Below are 26,485 nucleotides of genomic sequence, written 5' to 3' on the forward strand. Positions count from 1 at the left end.
TTAGGAGCAATCTGGCCGACGTATTAACTCCCCTAGTAACTATGCCTAGAAAGTGGGCAAGACCGTCCTACGTGCAGCGTGATTTTGATCAACTTTGGTCCGTTTTAAAGGAACTTGGCCGATATTTCCCAGCTGAAGGGACTCTAAACTAATTCAAGAAGACCTTGGTTTTCAGTTAAATGGAGAGAGGAAACATTTTTTTACGCTTAGTTAGGAGCAATCTGCCCGACATATTAACTCGTTTAGTGATTATGACTAGAAAGTGGGGGAGACCGGCCTACCCGGAGCCTGATTTTGGCCGTCTTTGGGCTGATTTCCAGGAACTTGGGTCATATTTCCCAGCCCTAAGGACTCTAAACTAATTCGAGAAGACTTTGGTTTTATGTGAAATGGACAGAGCAAATATTTTTGAACGGTTACTTAGGAGCAATCTGGCCGACATATTAACTCCCTTAGTGACTATGACTAGAAAGCGGCCATGACTGGCCTACGTGCATCGTGATTTTGATGAACTTTGAGCTGATTTCCAGGAACTTGGGCGATATTTCCCAGCCCTACGGACTCCAAACTAATTCGAGAAGACTTTGGTTTTCGGTTAGGTGGACAGACGAAATATTTTTGAACGGTTACTTAGAAGCAATCTGGCCGACATATTAACTCCGTTAGGCGCTATGACTAGAAAGTGGGCGAGACCGCCCTATGCACAGCGTGATTTTGACAAGCTTTGGACTAGTTTTGAGGAATTTGAACGATATTTCTTAGCCCTAGGTAATATAAACTAATTCGAAATGACTTTGGCTTTTATTGAAATGGACAGAGGAAAAGTTTGTTAATGCTTACTTAGGAGCAATATGGCCGACATATTAACTCCTTTAGTGACTATGACCAGAAAGTGGCCGAGAGCGGCCTAGGTGCAGCGTGATTTTGAGCTACTTTGGGCCGATTTCCAGCAATTTGGGCGATATTTCCCAGCCCTAGAGACTTTACATTAATGCGAGAAGACTTTGGTTTTCCGTCAAATGAGCAGAGGAAATATTTTTGAACGCTTACTTAGGAGGAATCTAGCCCACATTTTAACTCTCCTAGTAACTATGACTAGAAAGTGGCGTGATTTTTACCAACTTTGGGCCGATTTCCAGAAACTTGGGCGATATTTAACAGCCCTAAGGACTCTCAACTAATTCGAGAAGACTTTGTTTTTTGAGCAAAATGGACAGAGCAAATATTTTTAAACGCTTGCTTAGAAGCAATCTGGACGACATATTAACCTTTTGAATAGTAATTAATGGTCGTGCTCTTTGTACCACACTTTGTGACGTCATCAATTTAAATGTCATCAGATATTCTTGATAAGCAGATAGTAGCCCTAGGCTAGCCCTTTCCACACAATGGTCAGGTTTAGATATCGACGACATTCCGACATCGCAAATCGAAAAACAACGTTATCAGTTTTGGTGCCAAAGCGGTGGTACAATGGTCCACAACGCCTGTGATTGATCAAGATCCATTTCTAGGCTTTGCCCGTAATTAACATCCAACTTTTCACGGCACACAGAAAGAACATAGAATGAAAAAGGTAGCCAGTGTAAAGGGGCCGAGAAAAACAGAACGGAAAGGGCCAACAAACAAAATTGAGAACGGTTAATGACAAAAAAAAGAGTCCAAATTTTGCCTTATGCGCATGCCCGGAATTGAAGTTTTGCACAAGTTTGTACCTAATCCTCAAAAAATCTCTCCTTTTAGTTAAAAAAAAAAGCTTTTCTAGCAAAACTTAGGCTTATTTAGCGTCATGGCAGCTAAAAAACCTGACTTAATGCTTAAAAACGGTAATTTTTGGCGAAAGTTTGCTATTCAAAGGGTTAACTCCCTTCGTGACTATGCCTGGAAAGTGGCCACGACCGGCCTACTTTCAGCGTGATTTTGACCAGGTTTGGGCCCATTTCCAGGGACTTGGGCGATATTTTGCAGCCCTAAGGACTCTAAACTAATTCGAGAAGACGTTGGTTTTCAGTAAAATGGCCAGAAGAAAATTTTTGAACGCTTACTTAGAAGCAATCTGGCCGACGTATTAACTCTCATACTGACTATGACTAGAAAGTGGCCGAGACCGGCCTATGTGCAGCGTGATTTTGATCAACTTTTGGCCGATTTCCAAAAACTTGGGCAATATTTCCCAGCTGAAGGGACTCTAAACTAATTCTAAAAGAATTTGGTTTTCAGTGAAATGGACAGAGGAAAAATTTTTGAACGCTTACTTAGGAGCAATGTGGCACACATATTAACCCCCTTAGCGACTATGACTAGAAAGTGGCCGTCACCGGCCTACGCAGAGCATGATTTTGACCAGCTTTGGGCCTATTTCCAGCAACTTGGGTGATATTTCCCAGCCCTAGGGACTCTAAACTAATTCGAAAAGACTTTGGTTTTCAGTGAAATGGAGAGAGGAAAAATTTTTGAACGCTTACTTAGGGCCAATCTGCCCGAAATATTAACTCCGCTAGTGACTATGACTAGAAAGTGGCCACGACCGCTCAACGCACAGAATAATTTTGAGCAGCTTTGAGCCGATATTCCGGAACTTGGGCGATATATCCCAGCTTAACGGACTGTAAACTAATTCCAGAAGACGTTGGTTTTCAGTGAAATGGACAGAGGAAAAGTTTTTGAACGCTCACTTAGGAGCAATCTCGCCGAATTATTAACTCCCTTTGTGACTATGAGAAGAAAGTGGCCAACACCCGTCTAAGCGCAGACTCCTTTGACCAGCTTTGGGCCGAATTCCAGTAACATGGGCGATATTTCCCAGCCCCAAGGACTCTACTGTAATTCGAAAAGACTTTGGTTTTCAGTGAAAAGGACAGAGGAAATATTTTTGAACGCTTACTTAAGAGTATTCTGGCCGACATATTAACTCCCTTAGTGACTATGAGTAGAAAGTGGCCAAGACCGGCCTGCGCGCAGCGTGATTTTGACCGGCTTTGGACCGATTTCCAGGAACTTGGGCGATATTTCTTAGCCCTAGATAATCTAAACTAATTCGAAAAGACTTTGGTTTTCAGTGAAATGGACAGAGAAAATAATTTTGAACGCTTACTTAGGAGCAATCTGGCCAAAATATTAACTCCCTTAGTGACTATGACTAAAAAGTGTCTAAGACTGGCCTACGCGCAGCGTGATGTTGACCAACTTTGGGCTGATTTCCAAAAACTTCGGCGATATTTCTCAGCCTAAGGGAATCTAAACGAATTTGAGAAGACTTTGGTTTTCAGTGAAATGGACAGAGGAAATATGTTTGAACGCTTACTTAGGAGCAATCTGGCCGACATATTAACTCCGTTAGTGGCTATGACGAGAAAGTGGTCCCAGCCGGCTTATACGCAGGGTGATTTTTACAGTTTTGGCATTATTTTCAGGAAGTTTGGTGATATTTCCCAGCCTTAGGAAGCCAAAACTAATTCGAGAAGACTTTGGTTTTCTGCGAAATGGACGGAGGAAAAATTTTTGAACGCTCACTTAAGAGCAATCTGGCAGACTTATTAACTCCCCTAGTAACTATGACTAGAAAGTGGCCGAGACCTGCCTATGTGCAGCGTGATTTTGATTAACTTTAGGCCGATTTGGAGGAACTTGGGCAATATTTCCAACCCGAAAGGACTCTAAACTAATTCAAGAAAACTTTAGTTTTCAGCTAAATGGACAGAGAAAAAATTTTTGAACGCTTACTTCAGAGCAATCTGGCCGACATATTAACTCCCTTAGTGACTATGACTGGAAGGTGGCCGAGACCGAATAACGCGCAGCGTGATTTTGACTAGCTTTCAGCCGATTTCCAACAACTTGGGCGATATTTCCCAGCCCTAGGGACTCTGAACTAATTCGGGAAGACTTTGGTTTTGAGTGAAGTGAAGAGAAGAAAAATTTTTGAACGCTTACTTAGGAGCGATCTAGCCGACATATCAACTCCGTTAGCGACTATGACTAGAAAGTGGCCGAGACCAGCCTGCGCGCAGCGTGATTTTGACCAGCTTTAGCCCGATTTTCAGCAACTTGGGCGATATTTAACAGTGATAGGGACTCTAAACTAATTGTAGAAGACTTTGGTTTTCTGTGAAATAGACAGAGGAAAATTTTTTGAACGCTTACTTATGCCCAATCTGGGCGACATATTAACTCCCTTAGTGACTATCAATAGAAAGTGGCCGAGACCGCCCAACGCGCAGCGTTATTTTGACCAGCTTTGGGCCAATTTCCAAGAACTTAGGCGATATTTGTCAGCCCTAGGGACTCTAAACTAATTTGACAACGCTTTGGTTTTCAGTAAAACGAACAGAGGAAAAAATTTTAAACGCTTCCTTAGGAGCAATCTGGCCTACATATTAACTCCCTTAGTGACTATGACTAGAAAGTGGCCGAGACCGCCCTACGCGCAGAGCCATTTTGACCAACTTTGGGCCGATTTCCAGCAACTTGGGCGATATTTCCCAGCCCCAAAGACGCTACACTAATTCGAGAAGACTTTGGTTTTCAGTGAAAAGGACAGAGGTAAGATTTTTGAACGCTTACTTAGGAGTATTCTGGCCGACATATTAACTCCCTTAGTGACTATGACTAGAAAATGGCCGAGACCGCCCTACGCGCAGGGTGATTTTGACCAACTTTGGGCCGATTTCCAGACTCTTGGGTGATATTGAAAAGCCCTAAGGACTCTAAACTAACTCGAGAAGACTTTGGATTGCAGTGAAATGGACAGAGGAAATATTTTGGAAGGCTTACTTAGGAGCAATCTGGCCGACATATTAACTCCCTAGAAAGTGGCCGTGACCGGCCTGCGTGCAGCGTTATTTTGAAAGCTTTGGCATTATTTCCAGGAACTTGGGTGATATTTCCCAGCGCTGGGAATTCTAAACTAATTCGAGAAGACTATGGTTCTCTGTGAAATGAACAGAGGAAAAATTTTTGAACGTTTACTTAGGAGCAACAAGAAGCTATTTCTCAGAAAGAAATATTGTTTCGTTTCCGCAAAGATATTCAAAGTCTGAGAAAGGCCGGGCTTTTGATATCTTGTGTATGAGAAGTCCTGGGGTGAGGGGGATATGTGCTAATGCGTCGCTTTGCACCGCACTAGTAGTAGTAGTATACTTTATTTACCCTCGGATTGTAGAGTAGCTTTAACAGCTAATGTCTCCGAGCATTTCATCAGCACAATGGGCAGAGACCAGACCACAACACCGGGAACTCCGTGCCCTGCACTGATCTGCTCAGTTGCCAGAGCCTGGGGTTTTTCGTCCAGGTGAGGTTTAGTACTGAACCTATTGTAAAAGAGAAAGGGCTAATTAATTTAAGTTGTCTACACATGTATCAGTTATTACAGTCAACGCGCTTCGAAATGTATTTACTTGTGATACTTCACTTTGACTCTGCCCTAGGGAGGGGGTGCCCCCTTATATCGGCTATATAGGTGTGTCCAGCGACAGAGGGACATGTTTTTTTAAGACATTTTAGTCAGAAGTAGGGTATCGATATTGGTCATTTTGGTCTCAAACTGGGTATGGTTTTTGCACTCTAGTCTTGAATTAGGTATGTTTTTTTAGAAGAAGCTACTCTTTTCATCATTGTTGATACGACCAGCAACTAAAGCCATTCACAATACCTCTAACATCATTCTGAACAAGAGAACTACGGCAGGTCTGAAACAGGGTATTAATTTAAGGGTCAGGCCATAAATAGGTTAGATAAATCGCTGACGTTGGTCTTAATAGGGTAAGTGCTTTGGGAAGCGGGCCGCACAGCCCTGCCAAATTTTTCAGAAAGTCAAAGTATTGTGTGTGAGGCCAAATAAAGCTAAGAGGCAAAAGCATCTGACGTATAATTTTTCCATTTCTGTGCCGAACTGTCCTTTATTCGAATGGATGCGGTACTCTACGTTTCGTTGTCAGTGACGCAGTATATTTTTTTTTTCAAAAAGGATGCCTCATGTGCGACGACAGCTGTGCAATTATTCCTCCACTTTCGCTTAAATATTATGAAGCTAAAATACAAATGCTATCGGTGTTTTCATGGAAACCAGCTCTTGAAATGCAGCGGTATGTCGAAATACAAATTTTCTTATTTTTTAAAAGCGCGCTCTAAGAAGTAAAGCTACTGGAATTGTGGCGGAAAATTAGAGAAATTCAACTAAATCTGGAAATTGTCAACACCTACGATATGAAGAACACCTCATAAAACAGCCATATTGTGCCTATTTTGCAATATACCAAGGTTAATTAAATTGCAATATGATGAATTAGTTTCCTTCCACACTATATTGTATCTGTAGTATCGTCCAAACGCACCAAATTAAATGCATGTTCTTTTCCCGTAAGCAGCCACAGAAAAGGGGCGGGATTGTTATTCCTGACACGTGTTCTGATTGACCAAAATTATGTCGCCGTGGTTGTGATCTTAATCACATTTAAATCAAGCACGGAAACAGATATCTTCGTTTCTCTAAAATACATCACTTCAGTAAGACTTAGGAACATTTAAGTCGCCAATTATTTCTACCTGCATGACATTTTAATTTCCTTTTCTTTCCGTGTCACGAACTGATAAAAATTTAGTTTCGAGAAGTTACTTTTGCTGAACATGTTTACCTTGTGAATTACAAGCGTTTACCCTGATAACATTCATACCCACTATGTCAATAAATCACTCTGAAACGGAAAACAGTACCATTTCTTTGTTGAACTAAACAAAACTAACTGCTTCCATCGGCTTAAAATATCGCATTGGTGGACAAATCGCGTAGTGTGGCGGTGTCTCTACTTGAATGAATGAATAAATGAATGAATGAATGAATGCTTTATTTAACGTGGATATACGCTTAGCTTTAGGGCTAGTTTACAGGTATTCCACCTAATAACTAATGAGAAGCTAACAACTAAACAACGCTAATATCAGGTAAAAATCACAAATTAAATACTGATTAAAACTAATTAAAAACTATTATAAAAATAGTGATAAGTTAATAAAGATGGTGAATTTTAAGCTCGGTAATGAAATGTGAAGGTGAATTAATCAACATGACACGAGCATGGGACAAAGAAAAATTCTGAGTCCCCGACAGGAATCGAACCCATGACCTCCCGAACACCAGGCGGGCGCTCTATCCACTGAGCTACGAGAACTCATGGGGAGCAAACTCATTTAACTGCCGTATTTACATTAACAATTATGAACTTTAATCTGATTGGATATTACAAATCACTATGTAAATAGTTCACCCCTGAACTGAAAACAATCCCGTTTCGTTTCTGAGGAAACGAAACAAAAACTGCTGGAAAAACATAGGCACGCAAGGCGTGCAAGAATTATTTTTTTGTGACGTCTTGGAGATAGGAGGGCATTCATGGAACTGTTTACAGTACTGATTTAGTTAATTTGACAATTTTTTTTTGGTTGCGATGTACAGCAAGAAAGAAACTGGGAATTTATGATGTACATACGAAGTTACATCGGTAATGGTCAGATAACTAAATAGTAAGCCATAAAATGTTTGACTGAACAAACTACAGTAATCTGACACGTCTCCAGATTAATGAAGATACCATCTTATTTTCTAAAAAGCAATTTGATTCGCTCTTTGATACAACCCACACTGTGATTGGTGTGACACGCGCACACGCATAACTCCCTCACTCACCGATCACATAGCCCTTCCAACCCCCAAGAAGGATTTTTGCTCAAAAATACCCAAGTTAAGAGAACTTTTCGTATTTTATACGAGTCGTAAGTTTATCCTTTTACACGACACAACGCAACAACACTACTTCACCGAAAATAGAAAGAAAGAGAAAAAAACCTCTCTGACACGTTGAAAGTCTGATTTAATTAAATTGTACTTTAAGTTGGTGCCACGCATTTTTGAAAGAACATTTGAACAGTTTTCATACTTTTTACCTTTAAAAATATCGGACTGAGAAGAATGTCATAAAATGCCCATCAAATAAAATATATTTGCATGCAACAAGAACAAAACAATCGTTACCTGCACTTACTATTGTAAACGTTAGAACTGTTTCAGATCTAAATAGTCTTGTCTCCTCTAAAACATGTCCTAAGAACTAGAAGGGACAATTCGCGACCTCTAATTGAATTTACTCCTTGTGAAAAACAAAAGTATCAAGTTACCTTTGTAACTAAAAATAAAAATATCTCGTGCCAATTGCATACTATTAACTCGTGGACTGTTTCAAAACACAAGGCTTATCTCGTTCATAACTAGCCATCATCACACTGAACAATATGCACTCTAAAACAACCCAATGTATGTATGTAACTGTCACACTCCGCTCCAAACCGGACTAAAAATCACAAACCGGCAAAATACACGTCAGTCTTTATTTTTCAATTACCGCAGTCCTTGTGTTTATTACAATAAAACGCTCAAGACTTCATATACCTCACTTAACTTATCTTGAACAAAAATAATTTGCTTTTTCTTCAACTAAAATTCGTGTTGGTTATTAATGTGAATAAGCGAAAACCCTGATAACATTGAAGACAAGAGATTTAGTTTCATTAAAACGTATCTTCTCATTCCATTACTAAACAAGAACCCATTATAATTGTAAACTCGTAACAGAATAATGTCTTTTTGTTCTCTTGGCGAAATTAATCGTAGTCTCTTCGCTTTTCACAGTGAAACTTAATGGGTGCTGAAATTAACGACACGCCTGGAACATTCATTACGGACTCTGCAGCAATATTTCGGTATCATTTAATACAACACGCAAACGATTTGAACCTGGTCACAACCTCTTCGCATTCCCAGTAGTGTATTCCGCCCCCCTAAAATACAATTGATCCTATCATAGAAACCACATCAACTTGTTTTTCATTCACATCAGATCTTAAACATAGTAGACTCAATTCAAAAACTTATCTAATGGGAAACGCTCAACCTTTATCCCATGCTCGTAGTTATATGCCAAACACTATGTTTCTTTGACTGATTATCCAGTTGCAAATGATTATCAAACCCGCCCACAAAGTCCTAACCTAACCCACAGAAAATGTCGAAGTAAGCCAATATATGAATACTTCCTCCTCTTTTATAGAAGAATAACTATGGCCGTTGTAAAACTGTATCGGGATCAAATCTTCTCACATAACATTTACCTTTACAACAAGAAATTTGATTGGCTGTTTATAGTAGAGCCAATCTCATTGGTGTGACATACATACATTACTCACTCACTCACTCACTCACTCACGCACGCACGCACGCACGCACGCACGCACGCACTCACTCACTCACTCACTCACTCACTCACTCACTCACTCACTCACTCACTCACTCACTCACTCACTCACTCACTCACTCACTCACTCACTCACTCACTCATCTATTGACCCGTCCATAATATACCCCGACGCGCCGATTAAGAGGTTTTTTTTCACAAAAAAAAAAAAATCGCGCAAGGGGAGCTATGGCAAAAAAAAATCGAGTACGTGCTTTCTTCTATCTGGGTCCTATTTTTGATGCTAAAAAAAATTTTTGCCAGCCAAAAAAAACATCATGTACAACCTAAGGGAGAGAAAAAAATCATGCCCAAAAAACTTGGCCACCACCCCCTCCCCTCCACCTCTTCAGAGAACTAAGGGTCTCTCCCTAAAGTTATCGGACGTTGTCAAAGTCCATCTGATAATGACATTCGTGGACATGGTGCACAACTTTAGAATAGTCATCAGACATCAAGACAGCCTTTTTTTGCTCCTATTAGGTCATTTCGAATCAGTATCATTTCATTTCATTAATTCTATATTGTTATTGCATTCCGTGCTACCTTTGTTGCAGACTAGAATGGTTTCAATCAAAAGTATATTTTTTTGGAGCCGTAAATTATCTTGAACTCCTCTAGCATAAAGCAGGACAGTACCATTAAGAATGTTGCTGGAAATTGATTATAAGCTCACACATTTCAAGTCAGTTAGCTCAGATTAACTTGACAGTAAAAAAATTTTGCACCTAGTATAATCTTTCTTCAAGTGATCTTGCCCTCAAAAACTGAATGCAGGCCTTAACTTGTTTAACTTAATGCATAATCAAAGCAAACAGTGACATGACATGGCCAGATGGCATTAGTGTTCTTTTCTGGAGTGTGCAACTCAAGGAGATTGTTGAAATTCAGCCTACATTACTACTAATACTACAAAAAAAAATGAATAACCTGGGCAATTTGAAGGATTTTCTTGAATTCTAAGTTCCACAAGAATATAATTCTTCGAAGGGTAGATTACAGCATTGCAACAATCCAAAGCAACTGTTACTTGAACTAAAGCTCACCTGTTCATCTTTGCCCTCCTTCAGTCCATCTGTTCACTTGATCATGGCTGTGCCTTTTGGGAATATTGTCAGTTTAAACTTTATCATCCAGCTTCTTTGCCTGAAAACAAAGAACAGCATACGGATTTAGCTAAAAAATGAAATTGTGTTGTTCCAGAAAATGCCCATTTGCCTCTTACAGGGTTTTTGTTTTGAAACTTCCAGCTCCAATGGAAATTCCAGCTTAGCTTCATACTTTGCCTTGAACATGTTTGCTTTTGAAAACCCTCCTCCTCCTTAGAATTTCCAACAACTTTCCTTGGGGCGAGTAAATCTGGAACTGTAAAATTCTATATTAAATTTTGTACAAAAATTTCTCTCTCGTCTCAGGCAGGGCCCAGAATAGGAGTCAATTAACTAATTATGTCCAGCTTGATATGGGGATTTAACCTATCCAGCCTTTACTTTCCCAGCCATGTTAGCTTTTACCATCACAGCATACAATATTTCAATGTTGGTTCTGCACTCAGAGATGTAGCTAAGAAATAACCAAGCTGGCTCATTAACAAGTCTAGGCTTAAATTTTTGGCTCCTTATTTCTAGTTAGGGATCTACAGATTCAAGCATTTTTTGCTTTTCTATAGACTCCCTCATCACCTAAATTGCAAGAAACAGTTTACATGTAAGCTTAAACAATCTTCATAAATTAGGTGATGGAAGCAAGAGAACTGAAGATCAAGTTAAAAGTTAACCCACATCGTTATTTCTAGTGAAATTCCAGGTGTTCATAAGCCTTCTTTCAGGTGGTGAAATAAGCTCAAGCCGGCTCTTAGCTACATCCCAAATCATTTTCGTATGACATCTCATACAAATAGTATGGAATTGTGTACTAAAACATTGAAAGAAATGTCCCTCCCACATTGAACCACACTCAATGTCTTTTAGCTTTCCCTATAACTTAAGCAAACTCAAATATAGAGATTCTACAGAAATGGACGATTTCACAGGGTCATGTAGCAGCTACTTCCAAGGTCTCAAATCAATGGCTTGATACCCTTTGAGAGAACAATAAAACAAACAACAGAAACAATCCCCCTCGCCTCAAAACAACAACAGCTGTTACACTATGACAACAAATAGAATTAGAAACTTATGAGAGCAGCTACACTTCCGATTCCACAAAGTTTAATTTGTTCACATAACTACGTTGCTATTGATTCGCAAAATTACACCACATTGCTTGAAAATCCCCTCTGCTGTCCTCTAAAATGAGCAGTACATTGCCATTCTTAACCACCTCTGTTCACTTCAGTCTTACGCTTAGCAACAGAAGGCATTCTTGAAGCCACCTCTTAAAGACTCTAGACTATCTTCTGCACTTTCCACCAATGCTTTTATCAATCAATCAATCAACCTATATTTTAAAGCAACAGTTTTCAAAGCTACAAAGGTTGTGGGGTCAGTTAACAAAGGATCTAATGTGCTCATGGACTCACACAATCAGCAGTTCTAAACAGAAGATTTTTGTAAGAATCATTACCTTGTGGTGAAAATGATGCTCCATTTGTCCAGTGAAATACCATATTCACAATAATTTATGTGGTTAATAGGACCCCACCTAGGTTTCAATTTCATCAATTTCAAGCTTAGCTTCTTCTGAAACCTTTCCAATACGCCGAGCAGATTCTTGAAAAAAAAAGACAATGTTAGGATTGGAATGAAACAAATGTACTTAATGTACTGCAATGAGGGCAAAATAAACAGTGTCTGCAACATACGTGTATCAATACTTCAACAAGTTGATTCATCCATTATTGACTGATCAATGATCTGACTGATTGACTGGCTGACTGACTGACTGGCTGACTGACTGACTAACTGACTGACTGACCAACCGACTGACCGATTAACTGACTAACTTACCAACCAAATGTATGACTGAACAACTGACTGACCAACTGACTGACTGACCAACCGACTGACTGACTGACTGACTGACTGACTGACTGACCGACCGACAGATGAACAGACTGACTGTTTATCTGACTCACAGATTGATCATCACTCAAACAACTAACTCTCTAATCTGACAAAACACTAACTGACTAGCAGGATGAGTCATTATCTCACTGACTATGGGGCTGATCAAAACCAAAACAACTGACTGAATGATGGACTGTCTATAAGTCTGCCTGTCTGTCGGCCTGTGTATTCATCTGTCTGGCCAAATGTATAACTACATGTATCTACATGAGTAACTGACAAACAGGCTAAGATAATTATTAACATCTACACCTGTAGACTATTGTAAAGCCATACTAGATCAGCACCACCAGATGGCAGTCTGACAGACAGACAGACAGACAGACGGATAAATAGCCAGAGAGGCAAACAGAAATGACAAAACAGACATCGAGTCAAGAGTAATTGATATGTGATTTGAACATCTAATTCTACAATTCCTACCTGCATTTGTCTCAACGGACCTGTCAGTTTGGGCAATTCATCAATCTGCTTACGAGAGAAAAAAATCAGGTGACTTTACCCATGCAAAACTGCCACAAAACTGATAGAAACTCCAAAGTGCTACAATAAAATCACAAAGACGTGATTCACCTGCACGAGGCACCATTATTGTTACAGGCACAAGGATCACGGTAACAGGTGACTTAGGACTTGATGACAGCCATAAGAATAACAACAACAAAAACCTATCAATTTGCTACAACACCTTTTGTCAGCTTCTTACTTCCCCTTACACTATCTCATAAAAACAAAAGTCCATAACGGGAAAACAGTTACAATCTCACATGCTAGTGACTGAATGCAGAACTCTACCTTTTCTTTAAATGTGAAACAGCTGAGCAATCCCACACACTCCATTGAAGATCATCACTGCGAGTAACAGCTCATCTCCACTATACACAAATCATACAATTATGACATTAGTTTTGACATAGATTATGAAGTTTTTGGGTTCATTTCATATTGCTCAAGAAAACACGGCCACCTAATTACCAATATAAACTATGCATTCATGTAGTTTATAAAATCGACATGACTTTATCATTGGCCATCTTCGCTTCACCTCTATCCTTTATTGAACTTTACATATTTTCTGAATATAAAACTGCATAAGGCTGGTAATAAACAGTGTCCAGATCGCAACACAACACAACAACGCTGGTCAGCATGCATGCTTAGAAAAAGCATGGTTTGGTGGAGGCAGCCATTCTGAATAATGTTCATGTCCAACAAATTTAACCTTTGTCACATTGCCCAAAAAATTCAACTGTAGAGAACTGTCTTGCCCAAGAATACAACATACTGCGCATCAAACATGGACCACTTTATCCCAAATTAGTGACTACATCACTACAAGTGAATACATTAAGTGTCAAAAGTGTGCAAGGTACATTGTACTGTTTTTTATCAGCAACAAGTGTTCTTGAAAAGAAATCTTAAATGCGGACTGTATAATACTCCGTTCAGCTAAGTGATTCCATCTCCCGCAGCAGTTCTTCAACTACACTCTTCAAGGATGGAATAATAAGAATCAAATGTATTCCTGCTCAGTTCATAGTTCCTTGCATGAACTAACATTTGATAAATTAGACTTTTCATGCTCTGGGCAAAAATGCCAGAACAGCTCTTCCAGCTAAAAGAGCTGTCATGACTGATTCTTGCTCCGGTTTTAACATATAGTAATATTATTGTTGTTTTCTATTGAGTTCTGTCAAAGTGGCTGATCTCTATAACAAAACTTGCATTACAGGTCATGCACAAGTGGTATGCAAATTTCAGCAGGTTTGCGAAGAGATCGGGTCCATCATGGAAAACAATTATTGTGGTTCTTATTCTGTTAAAAGCTTTTGGTGTCCATTTCAAAGTTTTGTCAAGTTTCAAAAGAAGAAATGAAGGAGTGTCTGATAAGAATTACAGCTACAGACTTAGAAAAGGGGAGCAAAAACACTTCCTGAATCAAAACAACAAGATCTCCTGCATTTAGCTGCTGAGTTGTTTATTACGAGTCATTCAATATGAACCCTTTTCTTCGGCAGTTTGAATGCCTGGCATCATCTGTTTCAAATTTTTCTGTAGCAGTTTGAACAGGCTGGCATCATCCGTTGGAAAGTATTTCTTTAGCAGCTCCAACACCTTGTGTCATCCATTCAAATTTTTTTGTCAGCCCTTTGAACAGCTGGCATCATCCATCCGACACTTTTCATTAGCAGTTCAAACGGCTGGCATCATCCATTCGAAATTTTTTGTAAGCCGTTCTAACAGCTAGCATTATCCGTTCCAAATTTTTTGTTAGCTGTTCAAACGGCTGGTATCATCCATTCAAAATTCTTCATTAATCAGTTGAACAGCTGGCATTATATGTTCAAAATTTTTTCTGTGCTGTTAGAATGGCTAGCATTACCCGTTCACAATTTTTCCCATGCTGATTGAATGTTTACAACATCCGATCCAAATTTTTCCATGGCCGTTCAAACAATGTTTGAAACCATTTTAAGCCGCTGAAACATCCGTTTCTCATCCATTCATTAGCTGTTTGTTAGCCCTTTATTTTGACCGTTGAACGGATATCTGTTAGTGTACATATTCACACGAGAGGTCACATATATACATATTGAAAAGCATACTTGCTCTATAAAATGACAGTTTCCTTTAAACAGGTTATTTACAACATCACTTTCTTACCTCAGACACTCTGCACAGCATATTTCTCAGTCTGAATTTTTCACAACACTACAAGGTATAAAAGGAAATTAAATGAAGGAAAAAGGAAACATGGTATTTTGTAAACCATACATGTAACTTCTGGTCAAATAAGTTAACATATATAGATTTAGCCAAGCCTAAAAGCAGAGCTCCTGGGCCGGGTTGTTCAAAGCCCGATTAAGCTAATCCAGGATTAGTGAGAATTTTGATTTGAGTTTTGTAACTTTGCAGTGAGGTTTTTTATGTCCATGTATATTGTTTGGCCTTCTGTTTTGAGTGTAATTAATCTCAAAATACACAAAACAAAAGCAATAAAAAAACAATAGGCCACGTTCAATACGTCAATATTCTAACACGGCTCCGACAATTTCAGGACAAACTTTTATATTTGGTGTTGTTTCCTTTGTATCAAAGTCTCTTTTCGTAATTGAGAGAGAAAATTTACAATTTACAATTTTGACCCAAAAGCCTCAGAGCCATGTCAGAATATTGATATATTGAACATGGCCTACTGTATATAAGAAAAATTTATACTTTGGTTAACATTTAATCCTGGGTTAAAGTTAACTGGCTTCTGAATGACCTGGCCCTCTTTACAAAAAGTTAACCTGACATGACCCTGTGGTCCAATGCCACCACCATTGTGCGTACACATCCATGTCCACAACCAATACTGCTAGCCATGATAACTACGAGAAAATCAATTCATGGGTTTCCTTTTCTTTCCTATATGAGTATAAGGCTACACTTGGCAGCCTTTAAGGTCATTGAAGCTCCACTATTAATGGTAGTATTGTAGCTGTTTTGGCTGAAGCAGCAAAAATCTCCAGGAAAGACAATGGACAATCTTTAACACATACAATTGAGAATTGATGTAGTTAGCTGGCAAAACAATGCAAGGTGTGCTTAAAACTGAAACAGAAATTTGGTGGAAAGAAGTGATACAATGAACAAACAACAGCCTACAAAAAAGGTCCAGATGGCAAAATAAACTTAAGCTCATCTCAGCTTAGTATGCTTAAGATTATCCACTGCCACTCCCCTCTAGCAAAATACAGCAAACAATTTCTTCAGGCGTCTTTGCTACAAAGATAGGAAGAAGCAGAGGGTTTATGGAAAGCCTCCAGGCTCAGACAGAACGGTAAAGAAATGACTGACACCATCAAAGGAACAAAACAAACTGGTCATACATTTGAATAACAACCAAATTACACTCACCAGCAACCTGGACAAGGCATGAAGACTGGGGGTTAATTAACTTATTTCCTAGCAATCCCAGATGAGACTGACACTCTAGAAAGTATTAGACAGCAAGGCTCTGTCCCGAGGTCCTACCCCTTACTCTTTTGTATACCATTTTGACAGAAAATCTACCCCTTTTGCATACCTTTCTAGGATTACCCATATTTTCACACATCACTCTTATTATTTTAATTGTAAATAACATAATTCGTAATTTGTAATTTGTCCCTAGCCAATGCTCTTTGCACACTGAGGGCGTAACATTTGCATGGACAACAACAACCATTATTGGAGGTATATGTTTTTCATGAAAAAGTCAAAAGAATGGGTCAAATGAATACAAATGAGGATTGAAACAATAAAACTGCAGATAACTGTCTCTAAAATTGTCTGTAAAAAGGCTGAGGTACTTCCATTCAAACAAATTTGAAGTACAGTTGAACCTCAATGGCCCCTTTTTTCGGGCCCAGCAGACAGTCCATACATTCACTGTCATTTTAATCTCACTACAGTGGCCACCTCTTCACAACAGCAAAACCATTAAACACAAAAAAACCTCTTGAGACCGACCAGTTTATCAACAACTGACAAATGTTGCATACAAAAATTAAAACCCCACTCTGTTATTGTAAAAGGTCCACAAACTTGATCTGCACTGTGCATTGTTGGTCTCTTTTTCTACCAAGTTTCTGTTTTATTGATAAATTTTGAATTAAGTATAATGAAAATTAATAGGCATTTCTTTAAAAAAAATTTGCACCCCTGAAAAAAAAAACAAGTGTCATATTCAACCCTCCAAGTTGCGACCATTTTAGTCAACGCAAGTTGCCAGCTCGGCAACTAAAATTAACGTGACCTATGCGTCAGGAGCTTGAGCAAATTATCATTCGGAGCGAAAAGAAAAACGTTCTAAGCATTAAGAACTCACTTTGCAAAGTTAGTTGTTGTGGGATTTTAACCAACAGAAATGGAGACTGAATAAAATGAAATGTTACACGGTAGACAAAGATCAAGGAAATGCATTCAGTTGAGCTTGGGACGTGACAAAATTCATTCCACTCGACTGAACTTTGGCACGTGACAATTTTACCTGGAAGCATGAGACAACACACGCAATCCGGTCATTTGCCATTGAAAAGAAGAGGAATTGCAAAAGCTTGGAAAGCTTGATGGTGACAGGATCCACAATATATCTGAGAAACATCCAGATGTATTTGAGAAACGTATTTTGTTTCAGTGGACACGAAAATATTTGACTTTACAGCAAACTTGATAACACAAGCATGGGGGATTCTATAAATAAAAAAAAAAACTGTGATGAAAAGCGGCTCGCAGTTGTACATAAATTTCACTTGTGTGAACAAACCTGGGTTTATTTTAAATTGTCAAAGATTTCATCAATACAAAATATCCATCTTAGTGATTGCCCTAAAACTTGTGAAAGTATTTTCGCGTTGAGTATTCGCGTTCCGCAGTTCGCATATCAAATTCAAAACGACAAACAATTTGAGCGTGAACTTTTTTGTCCATTTCAATACAGTCTTTAATTTTCAGATGAAGTTTTATATCGTTTGCTTATTCAAGCAGAAAACGAGGTTGAACATTTAAAAAAGATCATAAGTGATAAAGTAAAAATAGTGTTCACTTTATGGTCTCGGCAAGAATTTGATGCCGCCTTGATAAACATTGGAAAACTTTCCGCCATTCAGCTGCGAATGAGGCTATCTTATTTTAACTTGGTATAATCTGTGTTGTTTGCACTGCTCCTGTTGTGTGAATTATAAATGATATACACAAATATTTCTGTGTTTTGTGAAGCGACCTTTTTTCTTAATTTTCATTCCCATTTGATAATCAGTCATTCCAATAAAAGCATATTTGAATCAACATTAGGTAGTTCTTTCACTGAACGGGACTTCAATTTACTTGGTGGTTCAAGGAAAATGTTATTAATAATACAGTTAGATAATAATAAGATTATTATTTATTATTAATTAATTATTAATTTATGCATATATTTTGGCGACTAAAATTTTTCACTGGTGACCAAACCTGAACAGTCAGTGGCCAAATGGCCACTAAAGAAAAAAGTTAACTTGGAGGGTTGATATTACACCCCTACCTCATTAAACTTAAAACTTGAATTGTTCAGATTCCAATACATGGTATACAGCAGAGTACAACTTTGTAGTAAGCACATAAATGGCATATCAAAAAAGATTTAAGTTATTATTGTGGAACATGTTAAATGATGACCTAAGAACTACCGCTAGCATAACCTACTTTAGAAAATATGTCGATTTGGCAAATTGTATTGACTTTGTTAATTAATTCATTAGTAGTCTCAATTTTTATCTTTGCCTGCTTATATATTATATAGTGGATTATATATTTGTACTATGTTTCTATTATTTTATCTAATTTCTCGGAGATACTAGCGAATACGTGCTACTCTTTAATCTGAGCTTAAAATAGGTTTACTACTACTACTACTACTACTACCTCTTAGCCGTTTAGATCTTAGCTTTCCTTTCTCCATGTTTTCCAAAGATAGGTCAATAACATCTGCCGTGAGACTTCTCCTCTTCCAAGTATGTGAAAAATCGGTAGACTTTGATGGACCAGCCGCGTTCTTTTCGTCTTTTTACTCTTCGCATTGATGTCTTATCCTCTGCTCGAAAACGTCCGCGCCATCTTTGTACAATTCGTGTGCCAACACATGACGTGCAAACCTTGTGTGTCGAGAAAGACCGCTGAGAGAGAAAATTATTCCCGGCGCGTGAAGGCCAACAAGCGACCGATAGCCGACCGACCCGGGCCGACCGATAAGTCCGATAACGGACTAGTCCAATCATTACTGGTTGCGTGTGTCACCTTATACTTATTCTTAGGCGCTAGTGAAAACCAGCCTTATGTAATCATTGCTGCGCGCTCCCTGAATTGTACAACACGAGGTCCCATTACCAATTAATCGTATCTATAACAAATTTCGGAATTAAAAATGTCTTTTGAGAACTTCTTTTGAGCGAAAACGTATGTAGCGCTTTTCATAAGTTTTGAAAACTGTACGAAACATTGCAAAGAAATCATTAAGTGCGCATAATTGACTTGCGAATCACGTGGGTATCCAGTTACAGGTGTCAAATTACAAAAAATTCAAATTAGATACCTGTAATTGGACACCCAGGTGATCGCGCGCCGATTACGTGACAAACAGGTGCGCGGATCGATAACCAATCACGGTCAAGAATTCTGTTATAGATACGATTATGATAATGATAATAATAATGATAATGATAATGATAATAATAATAATACTGATGATGATGATGATAATGATGATGATGATGTCGTTATGTTTACAGTGTTACTGATCCAGACATAATGACGTAATAGCAACATACCAGCATGAAAATAACGGCATAAGGAAAAAACTGATCTTTTCCTCATATTTTTATGTCGATTTTCACATGCGACATAAGCGATTGTGCCGTTATTTCATTATGTCTTTATGTCGCTAGAGTAGGCATTCGAGAAATTTGAGACTTGAGTTTAAAAGTTAAACGAAGTGATTCAATTTTCAATTTCATAAACTCTTTATTTTTTCACTCTTCCCTTTCATGGCAATTCATGTACACTTCTCTTCATTTCCATTCCACTGACCGTTATGCCCCATTCCGTGAAAAAGCTGCAAACCAAAAATGAAAATAATCTCACTTAACTGGTAATTAATAGCTCTTTGCATTGTTGCGAAATTTAATCATTTTAAGCATTATAAAGATGTGTTTTTTTTTTTCATTTTAATTCACACGGCTAGGTGGAAAGCAGATGCTTCATATTGGCTGGATTCGTCAAGTAAACTCACTTGGTACCAAACAAGCTTGTGGGCGACAGTTGAAACTTATGAAGTACGAGTTTTAAAGTAGACACATGACCATTAGAATTTGTTTAGTTTCTTCTTGTAGCAAGGTTGCATCAGTTGCATCAGTTGCATCAGTACTTACGTTTGGTCTTCGAGCTGAGATTCCATGCGGGGATCACTTGATTGTAGTTTGCAGTTACTGTTTCCTCCCCATTCGCAACCACTATCTGATTCACAAACAAAACAAATATTTTATAGTTAAACGGCGTTTCGGATATCTAGCAGGGCGTAAAAGTCAATTCAGTGTTAGTATATTATTCATTTGTACTGAGACATCAACTTGATTTGCTTCGTAAAAATGATAGCCTGATAGGCTGTCTCTGCTGCCCCTGCTACAGATACCAGTGTCTATATTTTCTAAATTGCACGTCACTAAAAAGAAAGTTTTACCGGAGATAATATCACAGTACCTTGTTAATAGTCCAATCAGTACTTGGCTTGGGTAGAATCCAAACGCTCCGCATTCTTCCCACGTTAACATCCATGAAACTGGCTTTGATGACAAGTTGCTTACTAAAAGGAAATAACAATCAGCAATTGTTGGGAAAATGTTGTGCAAAATATGGAATAAAAGTTCCATTAAAATTTTCTCTGCAGGTAACTGGAACAATTAGTCCTCTCCCGATAGCAAAGGGTGGAAAAAGACTACTTCAGTAAAAAGGATACAGTAGCGTGTGTCCACTTGCTGTTTTTATCATGGATGAGGTAAATAAAGATCAGGGATAGGTAAATATAATAATAATAATAATAATAATAATTAACTAATATTTTAAGAGGAGGCCTCCAATCATCTACAGGTGGCTTTCAGGAAGGTCCTCTAAAAACTAAAAGTCCAGAATATTATTAAATGTCTAAAATACAAAAATAATAAAAGCTTAAAACGTGATACTAAAACTAAGGTTTAAAACTAGAACTAGGATTAAAAATCTACTGCTACCTAAAATTACAAATGGTTAAGTAAAAACTGTTTCAGTTTGTATTTACAAATCCTAGCCCTACATACTCTAAACTAATTCGAGAAGACTTTGGTTTTCAGTGAAATGCACAGCGGAAAAATTTTTGAACGATCCCTTAGGAGCAATCTGGGCCACATATTAACTCTGTTAAGGACTATGACTAGAAAGTGGCCAAGACCGCCCCACGCGCACCGTGATTTTGACCAGCTTTGAAACGATTTCCAGGAACTTGGGTGATATTTCTCAGCCCTAAGGACTCTAAACTAATTCGAAAAGACTTTGGTTTTCAATGAAATGGACAGAGGAAAAATTTTCTAACGCTTACTTACGCGCAATCTGCCCGACATATTAACTCCCTTAGTGACCATGACTAGAAAGTGGCCGAGATCGGCCTACGCGCCGACTGATTTTGACAAGCTTTGTCCGATTTCCAGCAACTTGCGCGATATTTCCCAGTCCTAGGGACTTTAAACTAATTCGGGAAGACTTTGGTTTTTAGTGAAATGGACACAGGAAAAATTTTTCAACGCTTCCTTAGGACCAATCTCGCCGACATATTAACTCCCTTAGTGACTATGAACTCGAAAGTGGCCGAGCCGTCTTGCGCGCACCGTGATTTTGACCAGCTTTAGACCGATTTCCAGGAACTTGGGCGATATTTCCCAGCCCTAGGGACTCTAAACCAATTCGAGAAAACTTTGGTTTTAACTAAAATGAACAGAGGAAATAATTTTGAACACTTACTTAGCAGCAATCTGGCCAAAATATTAACTCCCTTAGTGACTATGACTAGAAAGTGCCCAAGACGGCCCTACGCGCAGCGTCATTTTGACCAACTTTGGGCCGATTTCCAAAAGCTTGGGCGATATTTCTCAGCCCAGGAGACTCTAAACTAATCCGAGAAGGCTATGGTTTCCAGTGAAACGCATACAGAAAAAACTTTTCAACGCTTCCTTAGCAGCAATCTGGCCGACATATTAACTCCCTTAGTGACTATGACTAGAAAGTGGCCGAGACCGGCCTACGCGCAGCGTAATTTTGACCAGCTTTGGGCCAATTTCCAGGAACTTAGGCGATATCTCTCAGCCCTAGGGACTCTAAACTAATTCCAGAAGACTTTGGTTTTCAGTGAAACGAACAGAGGACTGTGGATTGCAGTGAAATGGACAGAGGAAATATTTTTGAACACTTACTTAGGAGCAATCTCGCCGACATATTAACTCCCTTAGTGACTATGACTAGAAAGTGGCCACTACCGGTCAACGCACAGAGTGATTTTGAGCATATTTGAGCCGATTTCCCAGAACCTGGGCGATATTTCCCACCTTAAGGTACTCTAAACTAATTCTAGAAGACTTTGGTTTTCAGTGAAATGGACAGAGGAAAAATTTTGAACGCTTACTTAGGAGCAATGTGGCAGACATATTAACCCCCTTAGCGACTATGACTAGAAAGTGGCCGAGACCACCCTACGTAGAGCATGATTTTGAGCAGCTTTGGGCCTATTTCCACCAACTTGGGTGATATTTCCCAGCCCTAGGGACTCTAAACTAATTCGAAAAGACTTTGGTTTTCAGTGAAATGGAGAGAGGAAAAAGTTTTGAACGCTCACTTAGGGGCAACCTGCCCGAAATATTAACTCCGCTAGTGACTATGACTAGAAAGTGGCCACGACCGGTCAACGCACAGAATAATTTTGAACAGCTTTGAGCCGATTTGCTGGAACTTGAGCGATGTTTCCCAGCTTAATGGACTCTAAACTAATTCCAGAAAACGTTCGTTTTCAGTGAAATCGACAGGGGAAAAGTTTTTCAACGCTCACTTAGGAGCAATCTCGTCGAATTATTAACTCTTTTAGTGACTATGACTAGAAAGTGGCCGAGACCCGTCTACGCGCAGACTGCTTTGACCAGCTTTGGGCCGAATTCCAGCAACAAGGGCGATACTTCCCAGCCCCAAAGACTCTACACTAATTAGAGAAGACTTTGGTTTTCAGTGAAATGGACAGACGAAATATTTTGGAACGCTTACTTAGGAGCAATCTCGCCCACATATTAACTCCCTTAGTGACTATGACTAGAAAGTGCCCAAGACGGCCCTACGCGTAGCGTCATTTTGACCAGCTTTGGCCTGATTTCCAAAAACTTGGGCGATATTTCTCAGCCCAGGAGACTCTAAACTAATCCGAGAAGACTATGGTTTCCAGTGAAAAGAACACAGGAAAAATTTTTGAACGCTTCCTTAGCAGATTTCTGGCCGACATATTAACTCCCTTAGTAACTATGACTACAAACTGGCCGAAACCGCCCTACGCGCAGCGTCATTTTGTCCAGCTTTGGGCCGATTTCCAGGAACTTGGGCAATATTTCTTAGCCCTAGTGACCCTAAACTAATTCTAGAAGACTTTGGTTTTCAGTGAAATGGACAGAGGAAAAATTTTTGAACGCTTACTTATGCCCAATCTGGGCGACATATTAACTCCCTTAGTGACTATCAATAGAAAGTGGCCGAGACCGGCCAACGCGCAGCGTGATTTTGACCAGCTCTGGGCCAATTTCCAGGAACTTAGGCGATATTTGTCAGCCCTAGGGACTCTAAACTAATTCGAGAACGCTTTGGTTTTCAGTAAAACGAAAAGAGGAAAAAATTATCATCGCTTACTTAGTAGTATTCTGGCCGACATATTAACTCCCTTAGTGACTATGACTAGAAAATGGCCGAGACCGCCCTACGCGGAGGGTGATTTTGACGAACTTTGGGCCGATTTCCAGACACTTGGGTGATATTGAAAAGCCCTAAGGACTCTAAACTAACTCGAGAAGACTTTGGATTTCAGTGAAATGGACAGAGGAAATATTTTGGAAGGCTTACTTAGGAGCAATCTGGCCGACATCTTAACTCCCTTAGTGGCTATGACTAGAAAGTGGCCGCGACCCGCCTGCGTGCAGCGTCATTTTGACACCTTTGACATTATTTCCAGGAACTTGGGTGATATTTCCCAGCGCTGGGAATTCTAAACTAATTCGAAAAGACTATGGTTCTCTGTGAAATGGACAGAGGAAATATTTTTCAACGCTCACTTAAGAGCAATCTGGCAGACTTCCATAATTAGGAGCAATCTGCCGAACACATTAACTCCCTTAGTGACTATGACTAGAAAGTGGCCGCGACCGGGCTACGCGCAGGTTGATTTTGACCAGCTACGCACGAATTTTCAGGACTTTGGGCGATATTTCCCAGCCCTAGGAACTCTAAACTAATTCGAGAAGGCTTTGGTTTTCTGTGAAATGGACAGAGGAAAAATTTTTGAACCCTCACTTAAGAGCAATCTGGCAGACTTATTAACTCCCCTAGTAACTATCACTAGAAAGTGGCCGAGACCTGCCTACGTACAGCGTGATTTTGATTAACTTTAGGCCGATTTGGAGGAACTTGGGCAATATTTCCCAGCCGAAAGGACTCTAAACTAATTCAAGAAGACCTTGGTTTTCAGCGAAATGGATAGAGAAAAAATTTTTGAACGCTTACTTAGGAGCAATCTGGCCAACATATTAACTCCCTTAGTGACTATGACTGGCAGGAGGCCGAGACTGAATACCGCGCAGCGTGATTTTGACCAACTTTCGGTAAATTTCCAGCAACTTGGGCAATATTTAACAACCCTAGGGACTCTAAAGTAATTCCAGAAGACTTTCGTTTTCAGTGAAATGGACAGAGGAAATATTTTTAAACGCTTACCTAAAAGGAATCTGGCCGAAATATTACCTCCCTTAGTGACTATGACTAGAGAGTGGCCATGACTGGCCTATGCGTGGCGTGATTTCGACCAGTTTTAAGCCGATTTCCAGGGACTTGCGCGATATTTTCCAGCCCTACGGACTCTAGACTTATTCGAGAACACTTTGGTTTTCAGTGAAATGGAGAGACGAAAAAGTTTTGAACGCTTAGTTAGGAGCAATCTGGCCGACATATTAACTCCTTTAGTGACTATGACTAGAAAGTGGCCATGACTGGCCTACGTGCAGCGTGACTTTGACCAACTTTAGGCCGATTTCCAGCAACTCTGGCAATATTTTTTAGCCTAACGGACTCTAAACTAATTCGAGAACAGTTTGGTTTTCAGTTAAATGGACAGAGGAAATATTTTTTAACGCTTACTTAGGAGCATTCTGGCCGAAATATTAACTCCATTAGAGACTATGACTAGAAAGTGGCCGAGACCGCGCCACGCGCAGCGTGATTTTGACAAGCTTTGGACTGATTTTGAGGAACTTGGGCGATATTTCTCAGCCCAGGAGACTCTAAACTAATCCGAGAAGGCTATGGTTTCCAGTGAAACTAACACAGGAAAAGCTTTTGAACGCTTCCTTAGCAGCAATCTGGCCGACATATTAACTCCGTTAGTAACTATGGCTAGAAAGTGGTGGGGACCGGCCTACGTGCAGCGTCATTTTTACCAGCTTTGAGCTGATTTCAAGGAGTTTGGGCGATATTTCCCAGCCCTAGAGACTCTACACTAATGCCAGAAGACTCTGGTTTTTCAGTGAAATGGCCAGAGGAAATATCTTTTAACGCTTACTTAGGAGTAATCTGGCCGACGTATTAACTCCCCTAGTAACTATGACTAGAAAGTGGGCAAGACCGTCCTACGTGCAGCGTGATTTTGATCAACTTTGGGCCGTCTTAAAGGAACTTGGCCGATATTTCCCAGCTGAAGGGACTCTAAACTATTTCAAAAAGACTTTGGTTTTCAAATAAATGCAGAGAGGAAACATTTTTTTTACGCTTAGTTAGGAGCAATCTGGCCGACATATTAACTCGTTTAGTGACTATGACTAGAAAGTGGGGGAGACCGGCCTACCCGGAGCCTGATTTTGACCGTCTTTGGGCTGATTTCCAGGAACTTGGGCGATATTTCCCAGCCCTAAGGACTCTAAACTAATTCGAGAAGACTTTGGTTTTATGTGAAATGGATAGAGGAAAAATTTTTGAACGGTTACTTAGGAGCAATCTGGCCGACATATTAACTCCCTTAGTGACTATGACTAGAAAGCGGCCATGACTGGCCTACGTGCATCGTGATTTTGATGAACTTTGAGCTTATTTCCAGGAACTTGAGCGATATTTCCCAGCCCTACGGACTCTAAAGTAATTCGAGAAGACTTTGGTTTTCGGTTAAATGGACAGAGGAAATATTTTTGAACGGTTACTTAGAAGCAATCTGGCCGACATATTAACTCCGTTAGGGGTTATGACTAGAAAGTGGCCGAGACCGCCCTATGGACAGCGTGATTTTGACAAGCTTTGGACTAGTTTTGAGGAATTTGAACG

General features: G+C 39.5%; 1 protein-coding gene and 1 long non-coding RNA gene across 7 annotated transcripts in view; both read right to left on the reverse strand.

Annotated features, from left to right (window-relative positions):
* Positions 1 to 19,805, reverse strand: part of LOC145468403 (uncharacterized) — a 64,012-nt gene extending 44,207 nt beyond the window's left edge. For 2 of the 5 annotated variants that reach the window (XM_081452101.1, XM_081452102.1), the window contains exons 1-3: positions 10,507 to 10,949; positions 10,328 to 10,427; positions 5,149 to 5,309 (exon numbers count right to left, since the gene is read on the reverse strand). In XM_081452101.1, coding sequence (XP_081308227.1) covers positions 5,149 to 5,309; positions 10,328 to 10,335 — 169 coding nt within the window. In that variant the 5' untranslated portion in view covers positions 10,336 to 10,427; positions 10,507 to 10,949. Of the gene's footprint in view, positions 5,310 to 10,327; positions 10,428 to 10,506; positions 10,950 to 11,846; positions 11,993 to 12,772; positions 12,821 to 13,144; positions 13,225 to 15,013; positions 15,062 to 18,778 lie in introns of those variants that run through there. The other 3 variants (XM_081452099.1, XM_081452098.1, XM_081452100.1) reach the window with 3 other exon arrangements.
* A 65-nt stretch (positions 19,806 to 19,870) lies between these two features.
* Positions 19,871 to 20,874, reverse strand: LOC145468925 (uncharacterized). 2 transcript variants are annotated; one of them, XR_014042253.1, is made up of 3 exons: positions 20,609 to 20,874; positions 20,142 to 20,365; positions 19,871 to 19,964 (listed from the first exon to the last, which is right to left on the reverse strand). It is a non-coding gene; the product is annotated as an uncharacterized LOC145468925 (long non-coding RNA). The 2 variants fall into 2 exon arrangements; XR_014042252.1 differs by having other exon boundaries at positions 20,281 to 20,365; positions 20,609 to 20,872.
* Positions 20,875 to 26,485: the final 5,611 nt, after the last annotated feature.

This window comes from Orbicella franksi, chromosome 14, assembly GCF_964199315.1.
Source record: "Orbicella franksi chromosome 14, jaOrbFran1.1, whole genome shotgun sequence".
In the NCBI taxonomy this organism is placed as follows: Eukaryota; Metazoa; Cnidaria; class Anthozoa; order Scleractinia; family Merulinidae; genus Orbicella; species Orbicella franksi.